The following is a 26,584-nucleotide window of genomic DNA, read 5'->3' as shown; positions in this document are numbered from 1 at the left end:
TATAGATGCTTATGAGCCACCATGTAGTTGCTGGGAATTGAACTCAGGACCTTTGGAAGAGCAGGCAGTGTTCTTAACCTCTGAGCCATCTCTCCAGCCCTTTGTTTTTGTTTTTTCAAGCAAGAGTTTCTCTGTAGTGTTCGGTGTTTTGGAACTCTGCAGACCAGCCTGGCTTCAAACTCGATTTGCCTACCTGTGCCTCCAGAATGCTGGGACTAAAGGTATGCACCACCCACCACTGGTTATGTTCTCCTACTTTCCATTTTGAGACATGGTCTCACTAAGTTGCCCGGGCTGGCTTTGAACTGGCTCTGTAGTCCAGCCTGACCTTGAACTTTCATTTCAACTACCTCTTGGGTAGCTGAGATTAGTCATAAACTAATAGGGCTGATTAGCATGTATTCTTCACAATTAGTCAGACATGGGGAAACTGAAGTTCAGAGAGGTTAGGGACCCCCTCTCCCCTAGAGTACACAGCTGCCAGTTGACAGGGATGGGACTTGAGCTGACAGGCTGAGTCCCCTGTGCTAGTGCATAAGGTTTTATGGCAATTGCAGGGAAGTTGGAGAACCCCCCTGCTGCAGCATCCCCAGGACTGTTGGCAGGACAGGACATGCAGTGCCAAGCATGTAGGAAGTGCTTCCGGAAGTGGAATAGGGGCTGCTGAGTTTGAGGTGTGAAAGATAAAGCTGGAAGAACATCACTGTGAAGAAGAGGAAGGCCACAGGGAAAGAGCGTCGGCACGGGCCAAGTCCACTCTGCACCCTTGGGGCCCAGGGCACCAAGCTTCAGGTTCCTGCTGCCCCAGAGGGCACAAGTGGCAAAAGCTTCATAGGACAAACACTAACCCCAAGGACTAGTTAGGACAGCTACCCTCAGAAAGGGCCTCTGACTTAAGGATGGCTCCTGTGGCAAGAGAACCCACAAGGACCCAGGAAGATGCTGAGTCCGGCAGCCCGAGGTCCTCATCTTGCTCTAAGGATGCTTCTGGCAAGGGGACACGCCCCGGTGTCCTGACAATGCCAAACACAGGGCAGTGGCTTGGAGTGGCTGTGTATGACCACAACGTACAGCCTGGAAGAAGGGTTGGTTTCTTAAGTAATGAGTGTAGGGAAAATGGGGAACCCCCTCATGCTGCTCCCAGCCCCAGGGCATCTCAGTGATCCCCACTCTTTAAGAAAGACCAACAGAGAGAAAGGAAAAGCAACAGTGAGCTAGTCCCAGCAGCTAGCTTTGGGACTGATGGCATGGCCACCCCATGGAAGCTGGTTTGGTGTGGAGGTTCTGGTGAGTTTGCCTTGCCTCTGGCAGTGAGGTGAGTTTCTAGATGGGAAGGCATTAATGTAAGAAATCATTTGGGGGAGGCAGAGGCTGTGAGTTCAAAGCCAACCTGGCCTACAAAGCGAGTCTAGGACAGCCAAGGCGACACAGAGAAACCCTGTCTTGAAAAACCAAAACCAAAAAAAAAAAATCATTTGGGCAGAAACATAGCCGCCATGGCCTCCTACTCTCTGTCCACCCGACTCCCACCCACCCTGCTCCACACAAGGGTAATAGGGAGTGTCTAGGAGGGTTGGACCGTCTCTGGGGTCCTTCACCCTCACTCCAGCCTTGGGCTAGGGTGTCCCTTTCAGGATGTGATGTCCACCATGCCCCCACCTGGAAGGCAGGGTAGTCACTGCCGCCATAGCTCTTTCCTGGGGCCGGGCTTATGGCATCTGGGAGAGTAGGTGCGCTCTGTGTCCTGTCAAGTGGGCACCACAAGAACTGGCCAGTGAGGCTGTTTCAAGTCCAGGTGACCCAAGTGTGCAGCAGAGCGATTTGGAGCAAACATTTCCTGTACGAAGGTGGAGAGGGCAGCTCCCTGCCTTACTTGCACGCCGTAGGGTGCCCCGGGTCAAAGGCTCGTCGATGGGTTGTCCCTGAAGTAAATGGTAGTGGGAAGCTGGGAAGCACAGAACCAGGACCCAGCTACCATGGCCACGGCCTTGGTGTCCCCAAGGGAAGGGCCATTCTGAACCCCATGGGACCTAGCTCCTTTTAATTCAAGATATTAGATGGACCACAGCTCCTTGCCTGGACATTTCTGGAGTTGGGACCAGAGGGGGGTGTTCACCGGCAGTGGTTCTAAAACCTCCAGCGCTCAGAACTGGCATGGGTGTATCTCCATCATAGCTGCTGGTGTGGGGTCTAAAGGTCTGGGTATCTCAGAGGCAGGCCTACAACAGGGCGGGGTTTCTCATCCCTTCTACGTACACAGCTGACAAAGTATGCCTGCACATGGCAACAATACCAGCACTTCCCGCAGGGTGATTCAATGGCTCAACACACATAAAATAGGCATAAAAAATGTGCATAAAAGATGAAATGTGCTTGCTGGGGTCATTCATGTTCCACTACTGTGACTCCAGCCAAAGTAGTTTGTTGTTTGTTTTCAGACAGTTTCTCTGTGTAGCCCTGGCTGTCCTAGACTCTGTAGACCAGGATGACCTCAAACTCAGAGATCTGCCTGCCTCTGCCTCCCAAGTGCTGGGACTAAAGGCCTGCACCACCACGCTCCAGCTGTTTGCGAGGCTTTTAAGGCAGACACCAACACACATTCTTTCCCCAAGGATCCTCAAAGCTCAGGAGATTCAAATAGAGGCAGGACTGGCAGCAGACATCAGGCAGGGTCGGCTTGCTTTCTCTGACCCCCGAGCTCCTCATGGTTAGTTCATGCTTGGCAAATACTCAGCAGAGCAGTGCATCCGGGTCTAGGTGATGGGAGGAAAACAGCTTCACAGTGTGCAGACCCCTGCACCTCCTGCTTGAACACCAAGTCAAGTGCTAGGCTCTTCCACAGAACCTGCCATACCCAGAGAACAGCTGTTTTCTCTGGGAGGAGGGTCCCAGGTTCGGAAGCAGCCATTTTTTGGGTAAGAAGGCAAAAGCAGCGTGAGTGGGTTTATGAGGAGTACCAGGGGCTTCACCACAGCTTAACTGTGGGGAGAGGCTGGTGGGTCTGACTGAGGAGACACTGAAACACCGAAGCTGCTGCCACTGCCGGCTGGTGCACGTTTTATTGAGACAATGTACAAACAGGCCATGGAAACAAGGGTTTTGATGCTGGGACCAGTAACGTAAAATGGAATACAAAAATAAAAAGGCACTAATCTGTTAAGAAAAGACACTCAATGTATTCTAAGAATATAAGTCATTTAATACTGTTAATTTTATAGCACAAAATAAAACAAGCTATGATCCCCAAAAATAATTTTAAAAGCTTACACAGAAAATATTATTGCCTGATGTTTATGATCTTTAAGTTATACATGTCATCTTAAAACACACAGTGAAGACCGTCTGGAAGCAAGGCCACTGTTCCTCCCGTCTCAGAACTGTCCTCCTGCCCCTTTACAATACGTAAGCAGCTCGGTGTCCACACTCACGGCAGCTACCAGGGATGTGGGTCTCTGGTCCATGGTGAGGGTGACAGAAAGCACGAGCTGTAGGTACTGTGTCCAAACAATCAAGAATTCACTCATTTTAGGAGGTTAATGAACATAATATTAAAAGATTAAATTATAAACACCTGGAACAAAACCACATCATCCCTTTTTTAAAAAATGCTCATCATTCTTCTGAGCAAAGGTTACAAGAGCAGTGGCCATCAGTCCTGGCCCATCTTGTCTGTAAACAGCTGTAGAGGAAGGCTGGCACAGTGCCAGGAACGTGCAACTCCAAGAGAGGGCACAGTCTCTTCCGGTGAGCAGAGGGTTCTGAGCTGGGTGACCAAAGCCAGTGCACCCTGTTAACCCCGAAACAGGTGGCTTCAAAGCAATGCAGAAGTAACAAGGATGCTTTCTGCACAGGGTAGGGGTGGGGTGTCCTGTGCAGACAACAGGTTTTAATCTAGCTGTCAATGCTGTCGACTACCTAATTGTCTCCTCAGATAAACAGCCCATAGTGAGTGGGTTTGCCATCTCAGTATTTCCTACAACACCGCAGAGCAACAGTGATGATGGCAAGAGGAAAGCCCCCTGCTTCATATTCCCCTCTGAGACCGAGTGTCTTCCCCGAACTGGGACGTAGGCAAGATGCCTCTTTCTATCAGTGCGAAAGGAAGTGTTCCTGATTAGAGATCGATGGGCTTCCAAGGCAGGAAGTTACTACTGTTGGCACATATCCTGAGAGGGAAGTCTTCATTCTCAGCTCTGGATCTCTGAGGAAGCTGTAGATGTTTACATGGACCAAATTCCAGGCGCATGGGATATTTTGACCCTGAAGTACTCCACATGGAGTTTTCGTGGTCAACAGGCTTCGGAGAAGGGAAACCCTGCTCTCAAAAATGGCTGCGTGTGCTGAGCAAGCTGCTATCATCAAAGGCACCAAGCCCTCAAGTTAAATGCAGTCTAAGACCTAAAGAGCTGGGTGTGGTGACTCAACCTTCGTAATTCCAGGTGAGGCTGGGATGGAAATTTAGAAGGCAGCTTGGACAATCTATGGAGATCCCATCTCAAAGCTACAAAAGAGGCCAGGGTTTTTGGCAGAGGGTTTATCTAGCATGTGTAAGGCATGAGGTGTGAGCCCCAGTAATGGGGTGTGATTCCTTGGGGGTTGTGCCCTTCATGGACAAGGCATGTACTCCAGAGCAGGCATCAAAGGCCTAGGGCTGAACCGGGTCAGTGGCCAGAAGGCAAATATTGTTCTAGGCAATTTGGGGCCTAAACTCTGAGAATGCCCACTAACAGGTCTGGCTAGAAATGGCAGCTTTCAGAGACAAAGCGAGCTAATCTCTACCACTTTTTTTCTGGAAAGCGACACCCAGGGAGACATGACACTCCTCCCCAAACTCCCAATGACCATTAGTTTGTCATGTGAGCATTTACTATGGCAGCCACCCGCCTGACAGAATGCTGATTTAAAAAGACACTGATGGGGCTTAAGAGATGGCTCAGTGGTTACGAGCACTTGTTGCTCTTGCAGAGGACCCAGGCTCAGTTCCTAGCACCCACAGAGTAACTCCAGTTCCAGAGAATCCATCACCCTCTTCTGGCCTCCTTGGGCACCACACCCATGTGATACACATGCATACATGCAGGTAAAACACCCATACACTTTTTTTAGGGGGTGGGGGTGGGTTCTGAGACAAGGTCTCACTATGTAGGCCTGGCTGTCCTGTAACACACTAGAGATCAGACTAGCCTGGAATTCTCAGAAGTCCACTTGCCTCTGCCTTTCTGAGTGCAGGGATTAAGGGCGTGTGATACAGTAGACAAACGGTTTGTTAGTTTTCCTGTAACTGCCAGCACTGCTCACTGACTGCTGCGCTGGTCTGGGTGGACTTGTCCTCAGGGCCCAGCTGAAGCAGAGTACTACACTACACAAGGGTTCCAGAACTCAGGCTTGCCATGTGTGGATGAAGGAGCAGACGCACATTGGTACCAGCTGGCTGGCATGCAAATGGCTCATGGTAGGTAGGTTAAGGGCCCAGAGCCTGAGTGCTCTTTGCTCAGGAGTGAGCCCTGCTCTGGTTCTACTTAGGCTGTGGAAGCAGAGCAGACACCACTTTCAAGCTGCCTGGGCAGGCTGGGCACAGACAGGGAGGGCTGAGTGGGCTTTGTAGTGAAACACAGTACCCCAATTTAACTTGTGAATCCAGTGACCCCATAAACATCTTCAGTTCTGAAAGGGGGTGCACTCACTGAAAAGCTAGACAAAACTGACCAAGTGCTCCACCTTTCTATACCTGTCAGTGGCAGCAGTGACAGCAACAGGCCACACAGATCACCCTCACCCTGGGCTTCCCACCTGCACACCGCATGGCACAGCACGGCTGCTGCTGTGTGCGCTGTCTGGAACATGGTAAACAAGGTCCTGTGGCAACCCTATGATAAGGCCTCTCCTTTAGCGGGTCTTTTCATATTTTTAGTTACGTACAGCAGCTGCGGTTTGGAAGCTCGGGGACACGTATTATTCCTTGACTATCACAAAATCCAAGCTACTATTTAGAAATCTGTTCAGAACACACAACTCTAATTAATTAGTCTTCCAAAACAAAACTAAACAAAAGAAAGTGAAAACAAGCCAGATTTCAGGAGTTCAGGACAGAGTGGTCTGGGTTTTACTTCCTCTGTTGTCCAAAGAAAAACAAGTTGGTGGCAAAGCCACTGCCCTGTGGACCAGCAGCAGCCAGGCCTTGCCGAGGCTCACGCTCTCTATGGCGAGCACAAGAGTCAGCCTCAAGCACAGACAAGGCAGTGATGGAAAGGAATTCCGTTAAAATTCTTTCTACTTGTGTGCTTCCACCAGTATTTCCAGTTTATAGTCCAGAAGAACTCTAAAATCAGCTACTCTTTGACAGCATGACTATGATACAAATGCCAAGAGGCAGCTGCTGGAGGCATTCCAAATGAGCAGGAGACCGCCAATGCGCGGCGAGTGGGCCACCAGCGGGTGAGAGTGCTTCCCACTCAGGGGAGACCGGGACAGGCAGAACACGGCAGCAGCAGGGACAGCAGCAGCAATCACTCGTTGTCATCTGGATTTTGAGGGTCAAAGATTTTAACATGTGTGAAGGGGAAAAGCCCTTTGCGCCCATTCACCTCGCCTTCCCACTGGCCATTTATATTCATTCTTGTGACTTTCACTATGTCACCAACCTGCAGGGATAGAGAAAGAAGGCAAAATTAGCATCACTATGCAAATAAGAAAGAGACAGTTTACATTAAATCACAAACACGATCTAAACTAAGCCTAACCATTTTTTTTTCCTTTAGTATTTGGAGCTGCAAATCAAGTAGTACAAAGACACAAGAAGCTACCAACACACCCAGGACACTTCTCAGTCGGCAACAGCTCATGAAGCGGCTGAGCGCAGAGCAGCCATATCCTCTAGTGTCACTAGTGGATGGACATGCATGCACATCTGACTCTGACAATGTGTAAATAAAGCTCAGTAAAAAAGTGGGAAGTAGGGCTGGAGGGAGGGCTCAGGTGTTAAGAGCACTGGCTGCTCTTCCAGAGATCCTGAGTTCAATTCCCAGCAACCACATGGTGGCTCACAACCATCTATAATGACCTCTGGTGCCCTCTTCTGGCGGGCAGGCACACATGCAGGCGAACATTGTATACATAATAAATATCTTTTTAAAAACTATCTGTCTTATTTTGTTTTGTTTTTTGCCCAATTTTTCCTGCACACTACAGTTTTCTGTAAAGATAGGGCCTCAGAAAAAGAAAGTCTTAGTGGGTCTGGAAAGATGGCTCAACCATTATTAACAAAACCTGCTGCTTTTCCAAAGGACCCAGGTTCTATCCCCAACATCCACATGGCAACTCACAAACATCTGTAACTCCACTTCCAAGGGAATACAATGCCTACTTCTGACTTCTGAGCACACCAGGCACAGATACACATGAAGGCAAACCACCCAAGCCCATACACAATTTTTTAAATGTTTACAGTTACATATTTGTGTGTATTGTGTGCACATGTGTATGAAGGTAGGTGGAGGGCATATGTGTGAAAAGGACAATTTTCAGGAGTCAGTGTCTTCTACCAAGTGGGTCCCAGGGATTGAACTCAAGTCCTCAGGCTGGGCAGCAAGCACTTTTACCCATTGAGTCACGTATTGGGCCTTAAGTAGCATTTTTCAACTTTGTCAATAACAGGAGTCTTATCAAAACTGATAAAGAGGAGCTAGGGGTAGACGTGAGTAGCATGCTGATACAGCACTTGTCTACCAGGCCTAAGTCCCAGTATTTGAGTGTCAGCACTACAAAGGCCAGGGGAGGAGACAACACACAAGCAAAATGGCATTTCTGAATGACTTAGGTTAAAAGAAGTGAAGGGAAAAGAAAGCCACACACAAAGTGTCTGTCATTAATCCAGCACTTGGAAGGCGGAAGAGAGGAAGACTAGGAAATCAGGTTAGCCTCAAAAGCTAGAGTGAGTTCAAGGCCAGCAACCACGAGGTTCTGCCTCAAAGAACCAACTAACCAACCGGACAACTCCCTCCAAAAAATATCCATAAAAGCAAACAGAATGATGGATGAGGAAGACCTGAAAACAGTGACTAATAAAGCATTCTAATGCATTCAGCAGGCAACAGACAACAGGATGATAGGACAGAGTGTGCAAGGCCCTGGCAAACACTCACTTTATACTCCCCACCAGGATTCTACCTAATCACTGGCTTATGGCAGCTCCTTATCCTATCCCTGCTGTGGTTGGACAGGCAGCAGACAGTCAGCAGTGCCCATGTGGCCAATGCTTGTTGACTATGTGAGGTAACAATGTAACTACAGTTACAGATTTATATATATAAGGAATTGAGTCAACACTACAAAACGCATGAAAAACAGGAGCTTGAGCCTACGGACATGGGACAGAGAGGCAGGAGACAGGGCTGCAGCACCATCCAAACCAGTCCTTCCCAGGACTAGAGACATGTTTCAGCCATGCTAAGCCAGTGCTCTACCATAGTGCTCCACCACAATGCTCCAGGCTCATTCCCCTTTACTGTCACTAATACTTATTATTTTAATTGGGTGTCTGTGTGCAGGTACTGCATATGAATATGGGTGCCTAAGGTGTTAGAGTCCCTGGAGCAGGAGTTCACAAGCACCTGACACAGGGTCCTCTACAAAAGCAACATGCACTTTTTGTTTTGGTTTGGTTTTTTGAGACAGGGTCTCGGGCTGGCCTCGAACTCACAGTGATCCGCCTCCCTCTGCCTCCCGAGTGCTGGGATTAAAGGAGTGTGCCACCATGCCCGGCTCATCAGGTAAAGGCACTTGCCAGGTAGTTTGGAGTTCCACCCCCAGGACCCACATGTTGAAGACCAACTCCTTCAAGTTGTTCTTAGACCTCCACACATACACATAAATGTAGTAACAGGAGGTGAGCATTGGCTCTAGCGTCTGAAGGATTTTCTAAAGACATCTTTTTAGAGGCGTGATGGGCATGAGTATGGATATGATGGTCTATCACTATAATCCTAGTATCCGAGAGGATTGTTTACCCTGAGAGCATCCAGGGCTCCAGGTCAAAGTCTGTATTGACAGACACACCTTCCTTGTGGCAGCCGGGCCTCAATGTTTAAGACAGGCCTGGAATTTACCACATAACCCAGGCTAGCCTTCAACTTTTACTCATCCTGCTTCAGCCTGCAGTAGGTAGTGACTATAGGTGTGTATCAACACCCAGGAAATTCTTACTTTTGACATGGTGTTGTGATCATGGGGGAAAATAGTTTGGTACTAAATAAATAGAAAAATAGACGAGCTTCTACAAATGAGAACTGATATAACACTCAAGACAGAAGTGTAACCAAAAAGAAAAAAAGAAAAAGAAAAACAAATGCCGGGCGTGGTGGCGCACGCCTTTAATCCCAGCACTCGGGAGGCAGAGGCAGGCGGATCGCTGTGAGTTCAGAGGCCAGCCTGGTCTACAAAGTGAGTCCAGGATGGCCAAGGCTACACAGAGAAACCCTGTCTCAAAAAAAACAAAAAACAAAACAAAAAAACCAAAAAAGACATAAGTGTAAAACAAGTATCTGTATTGTCAGCCACTGTACTAGGACTCAAAAGCAGCTTGGGCAACACAGCGAAACCTACTTCAAAAACAATTAAGAATTAAGGCCTGGCCAGTCCTTATGGAAAACTTAAAAGGGTGGTTCCATGGGCCCTGGACACTCACACGCCAACACACCTGAGGTTCTTAAGGAGATGACTACTGGCCATTGAACACTGTGAGCCTTAGGGGAAAGCCTCACATTACTGGAATGTGACGGCGATAGGGAAAGCAGCCTCTTTATATTAGGGAGCTATGAGCTTGTATGGGTCTCCAGGGCAGAGCCAGGTACTTCATGATGAACGCATGGAAAGGACCGGTAGAATGTGGATGTCCACTACTGGTCACTCAGACACTAGAATTCGTGAAGATCTCTGAGACTGAAAAATACAACTAGTGCTACTTGTGAGAAATGGTTTTGTGTCAAAGACAGTTTGCTGTCAAGGGCCAACATTCTGTAAATCTTCCCTCCCCCCTTGTTAAATTCTTATCTTTAAATCCTGACCCTCCCCCTATATGGTAACCCCCGCCCTCCCAGAACTTGGCCATACAGTAGATAACTCCTTCCCCACTTCCTTTGTGAAGGTTATTTTTAAACTAGCTCAAGGGGAGAAAACATTTATCATATGCATTAAAAAAAGAACCAAGTGAATTTCCTGTCCCAGCTGCTTGCTAGCCTGCTCTGGGTTCTGGCCTGCCCTTTACACAAAGAGAACAGCCTGCGCTGCTGCTTCTGCCTTGTCTATGGGTTCCTTTGTGACACTGATTATTCTATGACACTGAAACCTCATTATGCTGGGCAAACTGCTTCATCTCAGCAAGCAAACGCAGTAAGAAGACACTGCTGTTGTAAGCTACACATGGTAGTACAAGCGGGGCTTTACCTCTGTGGGATTTTCTCCTGTCTCCTAACAACACCTTTGCATCAACTGCCTTCTCTTCACTTGCCCTACTCAATCTTCTTTCTTCCTGCACCAACTGTCTTCTCTGACCCTACTCCAAACCTACTCCTCTGCCAGCTCCATCCCACTACTGCCGTGAAGCAGGACACACATAAGCACGTGCACAGTGACTTCAGGGCATCCGGGCTATTTAGCATTACCCTGGCTAAAACAAAACAAAACAACACAGAGGCAGAACACTGTGAATGTGAATTTAATTCTTTTTTGTTTTTGTTTTTGTTTTTTTAAGATGGTTTCTCTGTGTAGCTCTGGCTGTCCTGGAACTCACAGAGGTCTGACTGCGTCTGAGTGCTGGGATTAAAGGTGTGTGCCACCACTCCCAGATGTTAATTTAATGCTAACCAGTGAAAGAAAACCATCTGATGAAATAGAAATCTGGGACTAGAGAGATGGCTTAGAGGTTAAGAGCACTGTCTGTTCTTCCAAAAGTCCCGAGTTCAATTCCCAGCAACCACACCACTGTGTGGCTCACAACCATCCATAATAGCTGATGCCCTCTTCTGGCGTGCAGGTGTACATGCAGGCAGAGCACTGTACAAATAATAAATAAATAAATCTTAAAAAAAAAAAAAAAAAAAAGCCGGGCGTGGTGGCGCACGCCTTTAATCCCAGCACTCGGGAGGCAGAGGCAGGCGGATCACTGTGAGTTCGAGGCCAGCCTGGTCTACAAAGGGAGTCCAGGACAGCCAAGGCTACACAGAGAAACCCTGTCTCGAAAAACAAACAAAAAAAAAAAAAAAAGAAAGAAAGAAATAGAAATCTGAGACTCTCAACCCGTCAATTAAGGGAACTTGCACAATAGGCTTTGAGAAAGCAAGACTAGGTATAATGCAAATAGAGAGGCTGGGAAGATGGCTCAGTGGTTAAGAGCATTTGCTGCTCTTCCAGATGACCAAGTTCAGTTCACATCACCATTGGGCAGCTTACAAGCGCCTGTAACTTCACCTCTTGGGACACCAGCGAGCCCGCCCCGGAGCTCCGTGTGGGGTGTGCAGCTCTAGTGCCAACTCTTGAGAGGTTACACAGAGGATGAACTGAGCCAGGACATTCTTTTGTGTGCTTTGGTGTTTTGCCAGCATTGCACATCTGTGTGAGGGTGTCAATCTAGGAACTGGAGTTACACACAGTAGTGAGCTACCATGTGGGTGCTGGGGATTGAACCCATGTCCTCTGCAAGAGCAGCCAGTGCTCTTAATTTCTGATTCATCTCTCCAGCCCAAGCCCAGGATTTCAAGCTCAGGCTGGGCAATACAAAAAGGACCCCATCTCCAAAACAAAGCAGGAGGCCCCATAGGCATGGGAAGGGGATGGAATGTATTGAATGGTTTCTGACCATCGGAATTCAAGAACTTGTTACTACAGCCCAATACTAAGTCACTCTGTCAACTGTTCCATAAGTTAGTTCTGCAAGGAGAAGCCTTTATTTTGTTCACTAAAGTATCCTAGGTTCCTGTGTGTTAGTTAATTCTGCTGAAGGGGTCAGTCTGCTGAGTTAGACACTGTAGAAGGTCAAGATACCTGAGAGATGTTGGACTAAGCACAAAGGAATCATTACAACTTAATTTCTCCTCCAAACGAGGTCAGAAGATAATCAATCCTGGGTGCCATTTTTTAGGCATTTTTATCTGTGATTTCACCAGGGTCCCTCATGGGCTTGGAACTTCATCAATTAGGCGTGGCTAGAGCCAGTGAGCTTGCAGGGATCCATTTGTCTTTGCCTCTCATCTCACCATCACCAGGACTATAGGCACAGACTCAGGCCTTCACCACTGCAAAGCACACATTTCACTATCTCCTTAAACCCTGTTTCTTTTCTTCTTCTTTTTTTAGGTTTTATTGAGATAGGGTTTCTCTGTGTAGACCAGGCCGGCCTCGACCCTGTTTCTTTCTTTATTTTTTTTTAAAGATTTATTTATTACTATGCATACAGAGTTCTGTCTGCGTGTGCACCTGCACACCAGAAGAGAGCATTAAATCACATTATGGATGGTTGTAAACCACCATGTGGTTGCTGGGAATTGAACTCAGGACCTTTGGAAGAACAGGCGGTGCTCTTAACCACTGAGTCATCTCTCCAGCCCCGCGACCCTGTTTCTTAACCTCTACCATATAGGAATCTGTGACTGAAGCTCCATTTAGATATCTAAGATACAACTCAAAACAGCAAACATCTGGAAGTGTGTCCTGGAGACAAGTAAAATGTTCCATGTAATCCAGAACAATCTTGAAATCCTGGTACTCCTGTCCCACTTTCAAGGGCTGGGACTGCAGGTGTGCACCACTACACCTGGCTCATCCCTTTCTTTTTAGTAATAAATCCTACAGTGCACGAGAGTAACTATAAAAGGAAATAAAGAATTTTCTGTGAAACTTAAAATTAAGGAGAACTCAGGCATGGTGGTGCACATCTTTACTCCCAGAACTTGGGGCAGCAGAGGCAGCAAATCACTGTGAATTCAAGGCCAGCCTGGTCTACAGAATGAGTCCAGGACAACCAAGGCTACACAGAGAAACCTTGTCTTGTAAAAAAAAAAAAAAACAAGACAAGACAACAACAATAACAAATTAATAAGGAGGCACAATCCCTAAAACCAGGCCTGAGAAACTGGTAGTCTCGCGTTTCAAATAAAGCACTGCCAAGGGAAATGTGAGTCTCACTAGCTCTTTTGTTACATGTGAAAACCTGCCCCCTGCTTTCTTTCTTTTGCCACTTTGGTCCTTTACCCAACTAGTTCTCTATGTTCACCTACTGGGGCTGCTTAGTAGTGTTTCAAGACTCTTCACGCATGCGCTTTCCTCCGCCTTCCGTGGTTTACCAGCTAGCTCTATTCACCCTTCAAAACTCAATCCACGGGTTACCTTCTCCAGGAAGCCTTTCCAGAGCAGCATCAGCGCACACCTTCTTCTCTATTCTGCCGTTGTCACACTGTAAGCGGCTTGGCACACACATCACCACGGTTAGTTATATGAATGGATAACTAATGGACAAGCATTAACTGTTCGAGCCAGGCTGTTTAGAGAACTTAAGTAATTTGCCCAAAACTACACCAATAAACGCCAGAATTTGAGCAGGGCAGTAGTGGCGCACACCTTTGATCCCAGCATAGGGAGGCAGAGACAGGTGGATCTGAGTCCAGCCTGGTCTACAGATCTAGTTCCAGGACAGTCAGAGCTACAAAGAGAAGCCCTGTCTAAGAAAACCAAATACTGTTTCCCTATCTTCCTTCTCAGATAAGCAGCTCTGGCTACAAGTATTCTGAAACAGCAGCAATCTTGTTCCAGCTATTATCTTCTGATTAAAGATCTTTCAGGGGGCTCAGCTGAAATGCTCACATCATGGCAGGCGGCTTGCAACTGCATGTTACTCCAGGGCCAGGGTATCTGACACCCTCTTCTGGCCTCTAGGGGTATTGCACTCATGTACACAAACCCACATACAAGGTCTTTTGGAAAGGGCCAGCTAGATGGCATCCCTCAGTCTGGGCATATCACAGCATCCCTTTGTGGGTCCACTGAGGCCAGTGGAGAGCTCTGATGTTCCATTCCTTTCCCCTCCTTCCTTTCACACTGAAGGCTGAAACTCAATGACATACCAACCCTCCCTTTTCTTCTTAACTTTCTGGGACAAGATCTCACTGAGTTGTCCAGGCTGTCCTTAACCTCAAGGAGTGAGGACACACACCTCTACTTCTCTTACATATCACGAATCAACACACTTCTTAGCCGGGCATGGTGGCGCACGCCTTTAATCCCAGCACTCAGGAGGCAGAAGCAGGCAGACCGCTGTGAGTTCGAGGCCAGCCTGGTCTACAAAGTGAGCCTAGGACAGCCAAGGCTACACAAAGAAACCCTGTCTCGAAAAACAAACAAACCACACTTCTTGAGAAGAAGCAAGAGGAAAATAGGTGACACTTTTATTTTTGTTTATTTATTTCTTTATTTTGGTTTTTTGAGACAGGGTTTTTCTGTGTAGCCTTGGTTGTCTTAAACTCACTTTGTAGACCAGGCTGGCCTTGAACTTACAGAGAACCACCTGCCTACCTGCCTCTGCCCCCCGCCAAGTGCTGGGATTAAAAGCGTGTGCCACCACGCCCTGCCCTTGCTGAAACTTTTAAACACTGTCTCTATATGCAGGGAATCTCAAAATTCAGCTTATTTATTTATACTTTGTAGTGCTGGAGGTCAAACTGAAGGCTGAGCTACATTCTCAGGCTCAAATATTTTTATGAGGAAAAACGAAACAAAAAACGTTTTGAAATTCAGAGAAAACTGCTCAGCGCAGCCACCATTCTTCTCCTTGACACTACTACCCAAGGGAATAAGGAAGTTCCAATTCCTGGCACATTCTGCCCTACTTTTCAAAGTGTTCAACTTATTTTTAATACTTTCCCTTATAACCTAATTGCAACAGCCCCAAGAGAACTGTTTTTAACAAAAATCAGACAGACATTACTATCCCAGTAGTTTTAGAAAACAGCACAAACAGAGGAGCATTTATCTCTTATGTTACAGCCAACAGCCTGGTAAGAAACACACTCAATAGAGCAGCAAATGTCTCCAGGGCTCCACCAGCACATTCTTGCAGTCAAGCATCAAATAAAGCCTGTGATGACGGTGGCAGCACCATGACAAACGGGGTTTCAGAGCCCAGAGGAGATGTGTAATGGCCAAGTATGTGTGTTATCTTAAAATATACACCATTGCTGTGGCTCCCTTACTCAGAAAGGCCTCTAGGCCACCCCCCATTAACACCTCTGACCCTACTTTGCACATCCCAAGGAATGTGCAGCAGACACTATATCTTAGAATCAACGATCATGGCAGGTATATTTAGTGTACTCTCATAATCTTAGCACTCCAGGATGCTGAGGCAGGAGAATGGGCAGGTGTTTGAGGCCAGCCTGAGATGCATAGTGAAAAAAAACCAAAACAGAATCAGAGTTCAACAAGCAAGTACCTGAAAGCTCTCATCCCAGTATCAACAGCCAGTGGCCCACTGTACTCTGAGTCCCATTCTAAGATGACAACTATCTCCAAAGGCTGAAACCACAATGCAAACATGAGGGTATTTCACTCTGTGTTGTTTCTCTGAGACAGGGTCCTCCAACTCCTAATCCTACCTCTACCTCTCCAGTGCTGAGATTGCAAGTATGTGCAACCATACTCAGAACTAAGCTGGAAGGTACTAACAGCCAACACATCCATGTTATCCAGAAGTGGTAAGGTGTGGGCTAGTCAAGAGGGATATATGGAGGATGAAGGGATGGCTTAGCAGGTAAGAGCACTGGCTGCTTTTCCAGAGGACCTAGGTTTAATTCCTGGCATCTACATGGTGGTTTACAACTATCTGTTAACTCTAGTTCCAGGGAACCAAATCTAGCCTCCAAGGGCACTGCATGTACATGGTGCACAGACATATGTAAAGGAAACATATAGGCAAAACACACCACACACTTAAAATACTAAAGTAATAAAAAAAAATAAAGCCAGCTGTGGTAGTACATGCCTTTAATCTCAGAACATGGGCAGCACAGGCAGGTGGATATCTGTGAGTTTAGCCTTGCCTATGTAGCAAGTTCTGGGACAGCCAGAACTACGTAATAGAGAGACTGTGTCTCTTTAAAAAAAAGAGGCAGGTTTGTGTGCATGGGTGTGTGTGTGTGTGTGTGAGTGCACGCAATTAGACTCCAGCCTCACCCTAGAAACTCAGTCCTATGTGCTGGGGTCACAGGCATGCGCCAATTGCCTGAGCCTTAGTCTTTTCTGCTCTAAACACAACTGGATCCCTCTGAGATATATATATATATATATATATTCAGGTAACTGACTCTGAAACAAATTTTAAGTGTAACTCACATATAGATATTATTACTGGTCCAAAGATAGCAGAATAATTAGTAGAAAGTTACATATAAATGAATTATAGCTAATTAACAAACAAAACAGCCAAGCAGTGGTGACATATGCCTTTAATCCTATCACTTGGGAGGTAGAGGTAGGCAGATCTGTGAGCTCAAGACCAGCTTGGTCTTGTAATGAGAGTCCAGGACAGGCAGGACTCTGTTACACAGAGAAACCTTGTCTTAAACACACACACACACACACACACACCATCCCAAGACAAAATAAAAACAAAAAACAAAACAAAACAAAGAAAACACATTTGTTTTACTTATAAGGTATGTGTGTGCAGGTGCCCAGGAGCCATCCAGAGGCACTGAATCCCCCTGTAGCTGGAATTACAAACTGTTGTGAGCTGCCAAAGGTGGATGCTGAGAACTTAATCCCAGTGTTCTATAAATCCATATGCTCTTACTCCTGAGCCTTCTCTCCGACCCTGTAGGTAATTTCTATCTGTGCAGGCTGTATGTGTGCTATCTACATGCACACATATAAGGTGGTGTGGGACAGCCATTAATCCCAGAACTCAGGAAGCAGAGGCAGGCAGAAACCTATGAGTCTGAAGCCAGCCTGGACTATACAGCTAGTTCCAGGGCAGCCAGGGCTAGTCTTGTGACACAGAAACCCTGTCTTAAAAAACAAACAAACAAAAAAAGGAACTAAGGCCAGCTTCAACTACAGGCCTTGTGGGTTACATTCTGCTTTCAAAGCAGTACGTTTCATTCCATTACTTCGTTTTTCTCCCGTGGACACCTGGGTTTTCCCTCAGCTTTCTCCTATTCCCACTTGTGGGTGAATACACAAAACAGTCAGCTAACTTAATCTTAGTTTCTCTAACACATTCAATGTGACAACACTAAGCAAGCATATCCCACTGTAAGCAGTGATTCCTAGATACACTTTGTGGTTTACAAAGCATCTTCACAAATAGCATGTTATTTAGTTTCATAACAATGTACTGAGGATGGTATAGCAAAACTATTTGCATTTTAGAGAAGACAGGGCTGAAAAAGTGGAGGTCTGTGGCATGATTCCACATTTTCTTTTTTTTCTTTTTTTTTTCTTTTTTTGGTTTTTCGAGACAGGGTCTCTCTGTGTAGCCTTGGCTGTCCTGGACTCACTTTGTAGACCAGGCTGGCCTCGAACTCACAGCGATCCGCCTGGCTCTGCCTCCCGAGTGCTGGGATTAAAGGCGTGTGCCACCACGCCCGGCTTGATTCCGCATTTTCAAATAATACCCAGAAATCATCTCACTTTATATCTTATTAAGGAAAAACAAAACCAAAATATATTCTAAAACCTCCTTTATTTTTTTCAGATCTGCCTGTTTTCTCTGCGAGGTCCATTATGTGATTTGTTTTCAGAGGCAGAGTGACTGTCCACTATTTGAGAATAGCCTGGGCTACATAATTCTAGACTAGCCAGGGTTAGAAAAATAGCTCAGCCTGTCAAGTTGCTCTGCAAGCATGAACATCTGAGTTTGATTTCCACAACCCACATAAAAAGGCTGGCAAGGTGACATATGACTTTAATTCCAATACTTGGGAGGCAGAGGCAGTCAGCTCTCTGTGAGTTCAAGGTCAGCCTGATCTACAAATTAAATCCAGGACAGCTAGCCTCATCAACACTAACCTCCACGACTTTTTGTCTTATTTTAGCAGGCCACAGAAACAATGCAAATGCTGATAAAAAGTCTTTAGCTAAAAGGCAACAATTGCCAGGCAGTGGTGGCCCACACCTTTGAATGAGAGCACTCAGGAGGCAGAGGCTGGATGATCTTTGAGTTTGAGGCCAGCTTGGTCTACAAAGCAAGTTCCAGGACAGCCAGGGCTACACAGAGAAACCCTGTCTCAAAACACCAAAAAAAAAAAAACCCCCCCCAAACCCAAAAGATAGTGACTTGATAAGCTGTGGTTGAATGGAAGGGGAGTGCCCCTTTTCTGAGGAATTGGCGGGGGGGTGAAGGAGGGTTGGACTGGGAGGAGAGGAGGGATGGGGCTATGACCAGGATGTAAAGTGAATAAACAAATAAAAAGAAGACAAGAAAACAAAAGACAGTAACTTGGTAATGAAAATGTTCAAGTTCTATTTCACGCTGTTATGATTTACAGAGTCTGTAACAGGCAAGGGCTGATATATTGTAAACTCATTTCTCTGCCTAGACCTTTTATTTATATGGCTCCTTAACTACAATGTTAGATTTGGATCTATACAAGTAGTGCTGTACCTCTGAATGCTAATTTTGCTCATAGGTAAGAGGCCCCCACCCCGACTCCAGGATTTCTCTCTGTAGCCTTGGTTGTCCTGGACTCACTTTGTAGAGTGCTGGGATTAAAGGCGTGGCGTGGCTGATAACAGGTCTTTCTAATTTTCCTTGCTGGGAAAAAAACCCAACTACCTATGAGGCTTTGGAAGCAGGAAAGAGCAAACAGGCTGAGGACCTGGGCTGAAATGATGACTAGGAAAGGACAAGATATTAATAGTGCATCCTCTGAAACCTCTAGTCTAATTCCCAAGAACCTAAGTAACCTTAAATGGCGGCTAACTTAAATGAAAACCCATGTGCAGAAGCTAGTCTTGACAGATTTTTACCTCCAATGCCAAGGCAGTCTTGTCATAAGCACAAGGTACTCTCTTCTGGATTGCTTTTGCAAAAACAGGTCCATTCTGTGTAGATGGCAAAGGGTTGATCGCTGCCCCAGGAGTACTGGCAACTGTAGGTAGAGGAGTTGTGGTCTGAGGTTGAGCATATGCGTGAGCGGGTTCTGGGATGCCATAACTGTTAGAATTCCTATTTCCATGCTTTCCATGTGGCGAGGACCTCACAAGCTTTTCAACGTAAGGGACAGGAATCATGCCAGCCCGGCCATCCTTGTTCCGGGCACTCCACCACTGTTCCTCAGGCTTCTCTATTATCACTAGAATCTCACCCTTCTTAAAGGGCAGGTCTTCAGCATCATTCCCGGGGAAATCATACAGAGTCCGTACATACTCCAGGTTTTCTTCTGCTGTAGACAAGTTGGGTGCTGAGATGGAACCCATTGGTGGGCTTGGGTACCTTAAGAGAGAAACAGAATTATTCTGAAGAAAAATCTTACTCTATACTGGTATTTGTCAAAAATATACAAACCACCCTCCCTCATAATTAACTGTTTCTTTATTGTATTCTCAATAATTAAGAATGATTTACCACCACTCAGTGGTGGCGCTCAACAGTAGAGGTGGAGGCAAGTAGATCTCTGTGAGTTGAAGGCCAGCCTGGTCTACAAAGCGAGTCTAAGACTACAAGAGAAACCCTGTCTTGAAAAACAAACAAAAAACAAAAAGAAAAAAGCAAAACAAAAGAAAATCAGGGCTAGTTCACTGGCTCAGTGGTACAATGTTTACCATGTAAGCCTTATGACCTAAATTCCATCTCCTCAATCAATGTAAATGGCGGAGAGGACCAACTCCATAAAGTTATCCTCTTGACCACACCCACACATCTGCACCTGCCTCCCAGTTGATTAAACAAAAAACTAAAAATAATAGTAAAAACCAGAAAAAGAAGCCAAGTGTGTAGTGAATTTGGGGGGAGGGAGCTAAATATGGTGACATACATCAGATCTGCTTGCCTCTACCCAATCCCCCAAGTACTGGGATTAAAGGTGTGTGTCACCCAGCTGGGTGACACACACCTTTAATCCCAGGCCTAGGAAGGCAGAGACAGGCAGATCTCTAAAGTCAAGGCCAACATGACTTACATAGGAAGTTGCAGGCTAGCCAGCCAAAGCTGCATGTGAGAGCCTGTCACAGGAAGAAAAAGAGGGAGGAGGGGCTTGTCTAACATGTACAAGGCCCTGGGTTCCATTTCCCACTGCAAAGAAAGATGATGTCGATAACGAATGAAACCCAGACCAAAAGCAGATAAATGCCATTGAATGCAAGTTTTGAAAATTCAAGTTGAGCTAGTCTCCAAACAGTTCTCTGTTGTTTTTACTGGTCTAAGAAGTTTCACTGTAAGAACAAAACAAAGAAGAACAATAAAAAGAAAGAGAAATGAGCTGGGAGCGGTGGCAGGCAGATCTCTGTTTGAAGCCTGCCTGGTCTACAAATCAAGTCCAAGACAGCCAAGGCTACAAAGAAAGAAAGAAATATGGGACAGGGAGATGACCATTAAAGTGACTGTGACAACACAACACCTGAGTTGGAACCTCTAACGCTGAGTCAGGGACGGCCTGAGGAATCTGAGGTCAGCACAGTGGAGGCAAAGGCAGGGAGAGCCCAGGGATTCGCTGGCCAGCCAATATAGGACAATCAGTGAGCTGCAGGCTAAGACCCTGTCTGAAACAGGAAGGTGGAGGGCCAGGGAAGTCGCTGAGTGGGGAAAGTACTCTCTGAAACAGCAGACACAAGAGCGCTCCTGACTGAATCAAGATGGAGTGTAAGAGCCCACTCTCTTGACTGCCACATGCATGCTGAAGCAATGTGCTGCTCTAGCCCCTGCAAAATAAAGGAGTTAAAACAAAAGGTAGAGTGGTTTTTAAAAAAAATATCTTATTTGTATGTGTGCTTTGTATATATGTCTGCGCACCATGTGTGTGCTGTGCTAGCAGAGGCCAGAAGATGTCGAAACTGTCAGGACTGGAGTTACAAACACACTGCTGTGAGACACTATATTCATGCTAGCAATCAAATGAATCCTCTTGATGCTTTTAACTGCTGAGTCATTGTAGTGATTTGAAGGAGAATGGCTCCCATGAGTACATATATTTGAATATTTGTTTGTGTGTGTGTGTCCGTCCCCGTTAGTGGAGCCCTGTGGGAAGGATTTGTGCCCTTGGGGAAAAAGATTCGTCACTGGAGGAAAGCTTTCACATTTCAAAAGGCCCCTGCCATTCCAGTCAGTCAGTCAGTCAGTCTCTCTCTCTCTCCCCGCCCCTTCCCCTCCCCCTTCTCTGCCCCGTGCCTGTGGATCAGGACAAGCTGTGGCCATGCTCCCACCATGATAATGGTCTCTAATCCCCTAAACTGAGCCCCAACAAACATTTCTTTTCTAAGTCACACTCATCCAGGTGTCTCCTCACTGCATACAGAAAAGTAACTACAACAGCCACCTCTCCAGCTCCTGAAGAACAATTTTTGAGGAAAACAATGTCAATGTCAACCTCTGGCCTCCACATGCAAGCACACACAAGCACTTGCACCATCCACATGCATACATATGAACACATACACACATACCCAAGCAAAGGACTTATATGCTTGCCAAATGTTTAAAGAGTCCCCACATGCTGTTTTCAATACAAATCATCACCTAACCATTAAAATGAAAAGCTGAGCCGGGCGTGGTGGCGCACGCCTTTAATCCCAGCACTCTGGAGCAGAGGCAGGAGGATCACTGTGAGTTTGAGGTCAGCCTGGTGGTCTTCAAAGCAAGTCCAGGACAGCCAAGGGCTACCCAGAGAAACCCTGTCTCGAAAAAACAAACAAACAAAAACAAAAAGAAAAGGAAAAAAAAAAGAAAGCTGTACTGCAAAATTCATAACCATCAAGTCATAGGCTCCACTATTTTCACTGTGTTTACATGCTCAGCATGTATTTGCCATGAAGAATTCACTTCCACAGCCAGCTACAAAATTAAATCCCCACTTGCCTAGCATGCACAAAGCTCTGCCTTCTGTCCCCAGCAGCAGTTAAAGAAAACAAGAAGGGTTTTACATGAGACCTGCTCTTCAGTACCAGCCTATGGAAAACTAGTATACAAGTCTCTCTTCATCCAAGAAATATTCTGAAAACATACAAATGTGCCAAATTTTTGGGGAACTACTTACCACTACCTTTCTCAATGTTTTCTGAAGCACAGAATCTACACCAAATTGAAGAGTCTCAGTTTTTGTTTGCTGTTGTTTTTCCCTGAGTCAGGGTTTCTCTTGTAGTCCTGGACTCACTTTGTAGACCAGGCTGGCCTCGAACTCACAACGATCCACCACTTGCCTCTGAGAGTCTCAGGTTTTTATTCTTTGAGACAGGGTTTCTCTGTTTTAGCCTTGGCTGTCCTGGCCTCACTTTGTAGATCAAGTTGGCCTGGAACTCACAGTGATCCTCCTACCTCTGCCTCCTGTGTGCTGGCTTTAAAGGCGTGTGCCCGACGAGAGTCTCAATTTTAATCAGAGTCTGCACCTCCTCAGGCAGAGCAACAAGAGCATCACATTCCCATACTAGCACTATCCTTGGGGACATGGGATGTGAAGGGTTAACCATTCATGTATTATTCTAATTTGTTTTATCTTCACTTAGCTAATGGACGTTTCTTTCTTCTGATTAGTGACCTAAGTCATATTCTCTAACTACCTTGAAGTGTTTTATGTTTTGCTTATTTGGTGGGTTTTTTCGCTGCACACAACTTGCAGGCATTAGTTCTCTCCTTCCACCATGTAGACTCTAGAGAGTAAGCTCAGGCTGCCAGGCTGGATGGTGAGCATCTTTACCTGCTGAGCCATCTCGTTGGCCTCTGAAGCATTTTGTTTTGAGACAGAGTCTCAAAACAGCCCTGGTTGTCCTGAACTGGCTATATAAACCAGGCTGGCCTCTAACTTACACAGATCCACTGCCTTTGCCTCCCCAAGTGCTGGGATTAAAGGTATGCCACCACACCCGGCTGTTTAGGGTTGTCTTAAAGTCCTATACATACCCTTCCCATGGCAACCCCTTTACTTAATGTTAGCACAGATGTTTTTGCCTGCTTCCTGCCACCTTTATGGCAGGATGGTATTTTATTCTGTAAGGCTACTTAATGGAGCAACCCTGGATTTCCCCAGATTCTCTGCAAAAGCAACAATTACTCTAAACTGCTGAGCTCCCAGCTTTCTGGCTCCCAGCTTCCTCAATATCATGAACTCTTCTGAGAATATTTTTGGTTTCTTTTCTCTTTTTCTTGGTGCTGAGAACTGAACCTGTGATCTTGAGCATCCTATACACATACCCTCCCATTAGTCACATCTTTCCCAACATCAGATTTTCTGTAAATGCCCTAAATTTAAAAAATGAATATTTTAATGGCCCTTGGTACAGGATATTATATTGTTTTTCAAAAGACATCTTTCATAGTTGGCAAACATATCTAATACAAGTAACTATTTAAATGTAAAGACCTATACTGAGTGTGGTGGTGCACGGCTTTAATCCCAGTACTCGGGAGGCAGAGGCAGGTGGATCACTGTGAGTTCCAGCCCGGCCCGATCTACAAAGCGAGTCCAGGAAAGGAAAGGCTACACAGAGAAACCCAGCCTCGAAAAACCAAAACCAACCAAACAAACTAAAAAGCCTGTTTATTACTCAAGAGCAAGTGGCTTAATACCAGCCCACCTAAAGACAGGCTGTGGGAGTAACAGAGAGTTAATACTTACTCATGGAAAGCACTTTAGCAAGCTCTGTGTTTATTTTAACTGCTCGCTGTGTGTAATTACACATGTGCTTAGGTACAGGAACATGAATGCAGACACCTGGAGGGGCTAGAAGAGAACATCAGTTGCCCTGGGGCTTAAGCTAGCTGCGAACTACCCTAAATGTGTGCTGGGAACCAAACTTGGGGCCTTGAAAGAGCAGTAGGTGCTTTTAGCTGAGGAATCATCTCTGAAGCCACAAGGGTTTTTTTTTTTTTTTTTTTAACATTTATTTATTTTATATGTATGAGTATTTTCCCTACATGTATGTATGTGCACTTGAATGCCTGGTACCTCCATAGGCCAGCATGAGGCAGAGCCCCCGGAACTTGAGTTATGGATGACACCTGTGGGTGCTGCAAGAGCAGCAAGCACTCTATAAAGCTGAGCCATCTCTCCAGCCCCAAGAGTTTTCTTTTTACAGGTGGTCTAGCTATATATAGCCCACATTTGCCTTTCATTTACAATTCTCCTGCTTCCATTTCCCAAGTGTTGAAACTACAGGAATATACCACCAAGCTTGTGGTTTGAAGTCTTGGTGACACTATCTAATCACTACAACAATCCTGAGGCAGAGAGTCTCTCCCCCCCCCCCCCCCAAACAGGGTTTCTCTGTGTAGCCTTGGCTGTCCTAGACTCACTTTGTAGACCAGGCTGGCCTGGAACTCACAGGGATCCACCTGCCTCTGCCTCCTGAGTGCTGGGATTAAAAGCGTGCGCCACCACCACCCAGCAAGGCATAGATTCTTATATCTTCTTTTATAGATTAGAGAAGCAAAAAACACAGGGTAAGTAGATTTATACCCAGAAAATCTGGTTAAGTCCTCACTCATTGCCTCTGAACTAATTAGCCTCAAGGACAAACTGTGTATGTTAGGTAAAGAATGTAAGTCAGTGCATTTGAGACATTCACAACTACCCCTGGTTGGCAAACTTTCTTGTGTGCTGTGCACATAAACCTTAAAGGATATCCCTGTTTAGTATTCCAAGAACCATAGGGGCTCTCTCCCAAGTTTGGTGTATACCATACATATCCTATTGTACAGCATGGTAAGCTCTATTTCAGCTCTCACCCAAGGGTGTTGATTATAACATTTGTATAGTCCTAAACAATTAAACAGCCAGGCAAGGGAGGCAGAGGCAGGCAGAGCTCTGTGTTCTCAAGGCCATTCTGATCTACATACACAGCGAATTCCAGGAGGTCAGCCAAAGTCACACAGAGAGAGCCTGTCTCAAAAACAAACACAAGCAAATGAGCATCCTAACCCCAACAGTTAAACAACACAACCCGAGGGCACCCTAACCACTTCATTGTGGACTCAAAGAAATAAAGTCCATGCACCAGATGACTAACCATAGTATATATCAAGCATTGATGAGACCAAAATATGAAGAAAGGTCCCCCATAGGCTCGTGTGTTTCAATGCTTGGTCGCACTGCTTTGGAACCTTCAAGGAGAAGCACCACAGAAGTAAGAGTCGCTAGAAGCACATCTTCAGGTTCAGTCACCTGACCCACTTCCTGTGGACTCTCTGCTCCCTGACTGGTGAGGCCACTAAGCATCTATCTGCCTCAAGCTCCTGGCACCATGCTTCCCCAGTCACAAGGACTGGATCTCCTCTCTTCTTAAATTGTAAACTGAAATAAACTTCTCCTCCCTTAAGTTGCTTCTTGTCAAGTATCTAGTCACAGAAACTGAAAAAGGAAAGTATACAGATGTGATTTTTTTAAAAAAGCCACTGAATGGGAGCCCTTCTGATTCTGCTAAGACAGGCTTACTGGAGCAGTCCCACACTCAGATGCTTCCTAAGCCCAAAGGCACACACACCACTGGCTCCCAGAGAAGCAGGAGCTCTGCTGAAGGCCTTCCAGAAGAAAGCAAACTTCTTTGAAGGACCAGTTGTATAGACTTAGGGTCTGCAAGCTACAAGTGGTTTTATTATTTTAGCGCCAGGCACAGTGGCACACACTATTTTTAAACTACTTTTAAAAAAAAATTTTGTGTGTATATCATATTGTGTAGATATGTGCACCCACGTACAGGCCAAAGCAAGCAAGACATTAGCAAAGCATCTCCCTCTTGAGATCTTGGGATGGTCTTTCAATGAGCCAGAAGTTCACCATTTATTGGCTAGGCTATCAGCAGGCTCTCAAGGACCCACCACCCACCAAATGCTGGGGTTAAAAGCACATGCTGCCATGTCACAAATAAATAAATAAACAAATAAATCCCTCGGAGACAAGGTCTTCCTATTTGGTGACTAAGTCTTAGCTGCCCTGGAACTTGCTATGTGGACCATGCTGGGACTCATAAGAGCTCTGCCTGCCTCCGCTTCCCAACTAGTGCAATTAACAGTGTGCATCACCATACCTGGCCATGCCCAGATTTTTATGAGTACTATGGACTTGAACGGAAGTCCTCCTATCTTCAGAGCAGGTGCTCTTACCTACTGAGCTATCTCTCCAGCCTTTATTTTGCACTTTTCATTAGAACTCGTAACTGAAGGAAACTGAGTCAATTCTAAGCCAGGCACAGTCATTCATCCCTGTCACTCCGGCACTCGGTAGTCTGACGCAGCTTGGGCTGCAGAGTAAGGCCCTGTCTCAAAAATAAGAACAAGAAAAAAAGAAATGAGGAGAAAAAGAAAATAAATTCCAAGAAAACTGGCAAGTCATCTCTCTGGTAAACTAGTAATTTTATTAATTACTTCCTGCTGTGTGATAAAACACCACGACCAACA

At 46.0% G+C, this 26,584-nt stretch overlaps 1 protein-coding gene across 1 annotated transcript in view; it reads right to left on the bottom strand.

Moving 5' to 3' along the window:
* Positions 1–5,880: 5,880 nt before the first annotated feature.
* Crkl (CRK like proto-oncogene, adaptor protein) overlaps positions 5,881–26,584 on the bottom strand; it is a 34,846-nt gene continuing 14,142 nt past the window's right edge. Inside the window, exons 2-3 of the mRNA XM_051150615.1 lie at positions 19,012–19,477; positions 5,881–6,641 (exon numbers count right to left, since the gene is read on the bottom strand). Coding sequence (XP_051006572.1) covers positions 6,507–6,641; positions 19,012–19,477 — 601 coding nt within the window. The 3' untranslated portion in view covers positions 5,881–6,506. The remainder of the gene's footprint in view (positions 6,642–19,011; positions 19,478–26,584) is intronic.

This window comes from Acomys russatus, chromosome 8 (assembly GCF_903995435.1).
Source record: "Acomys russatus chromosome 8, mAcoRus1.1, whole genome shotgun sequence".
NCBI lineage: Eukaryota > Metazoa > Chordata > Mammalia > Rodentia > Muridae > Acomys > Acomys russatus.
This window is presented reverse-complemented; position numbering and strand designations above follow the sequence as displayed.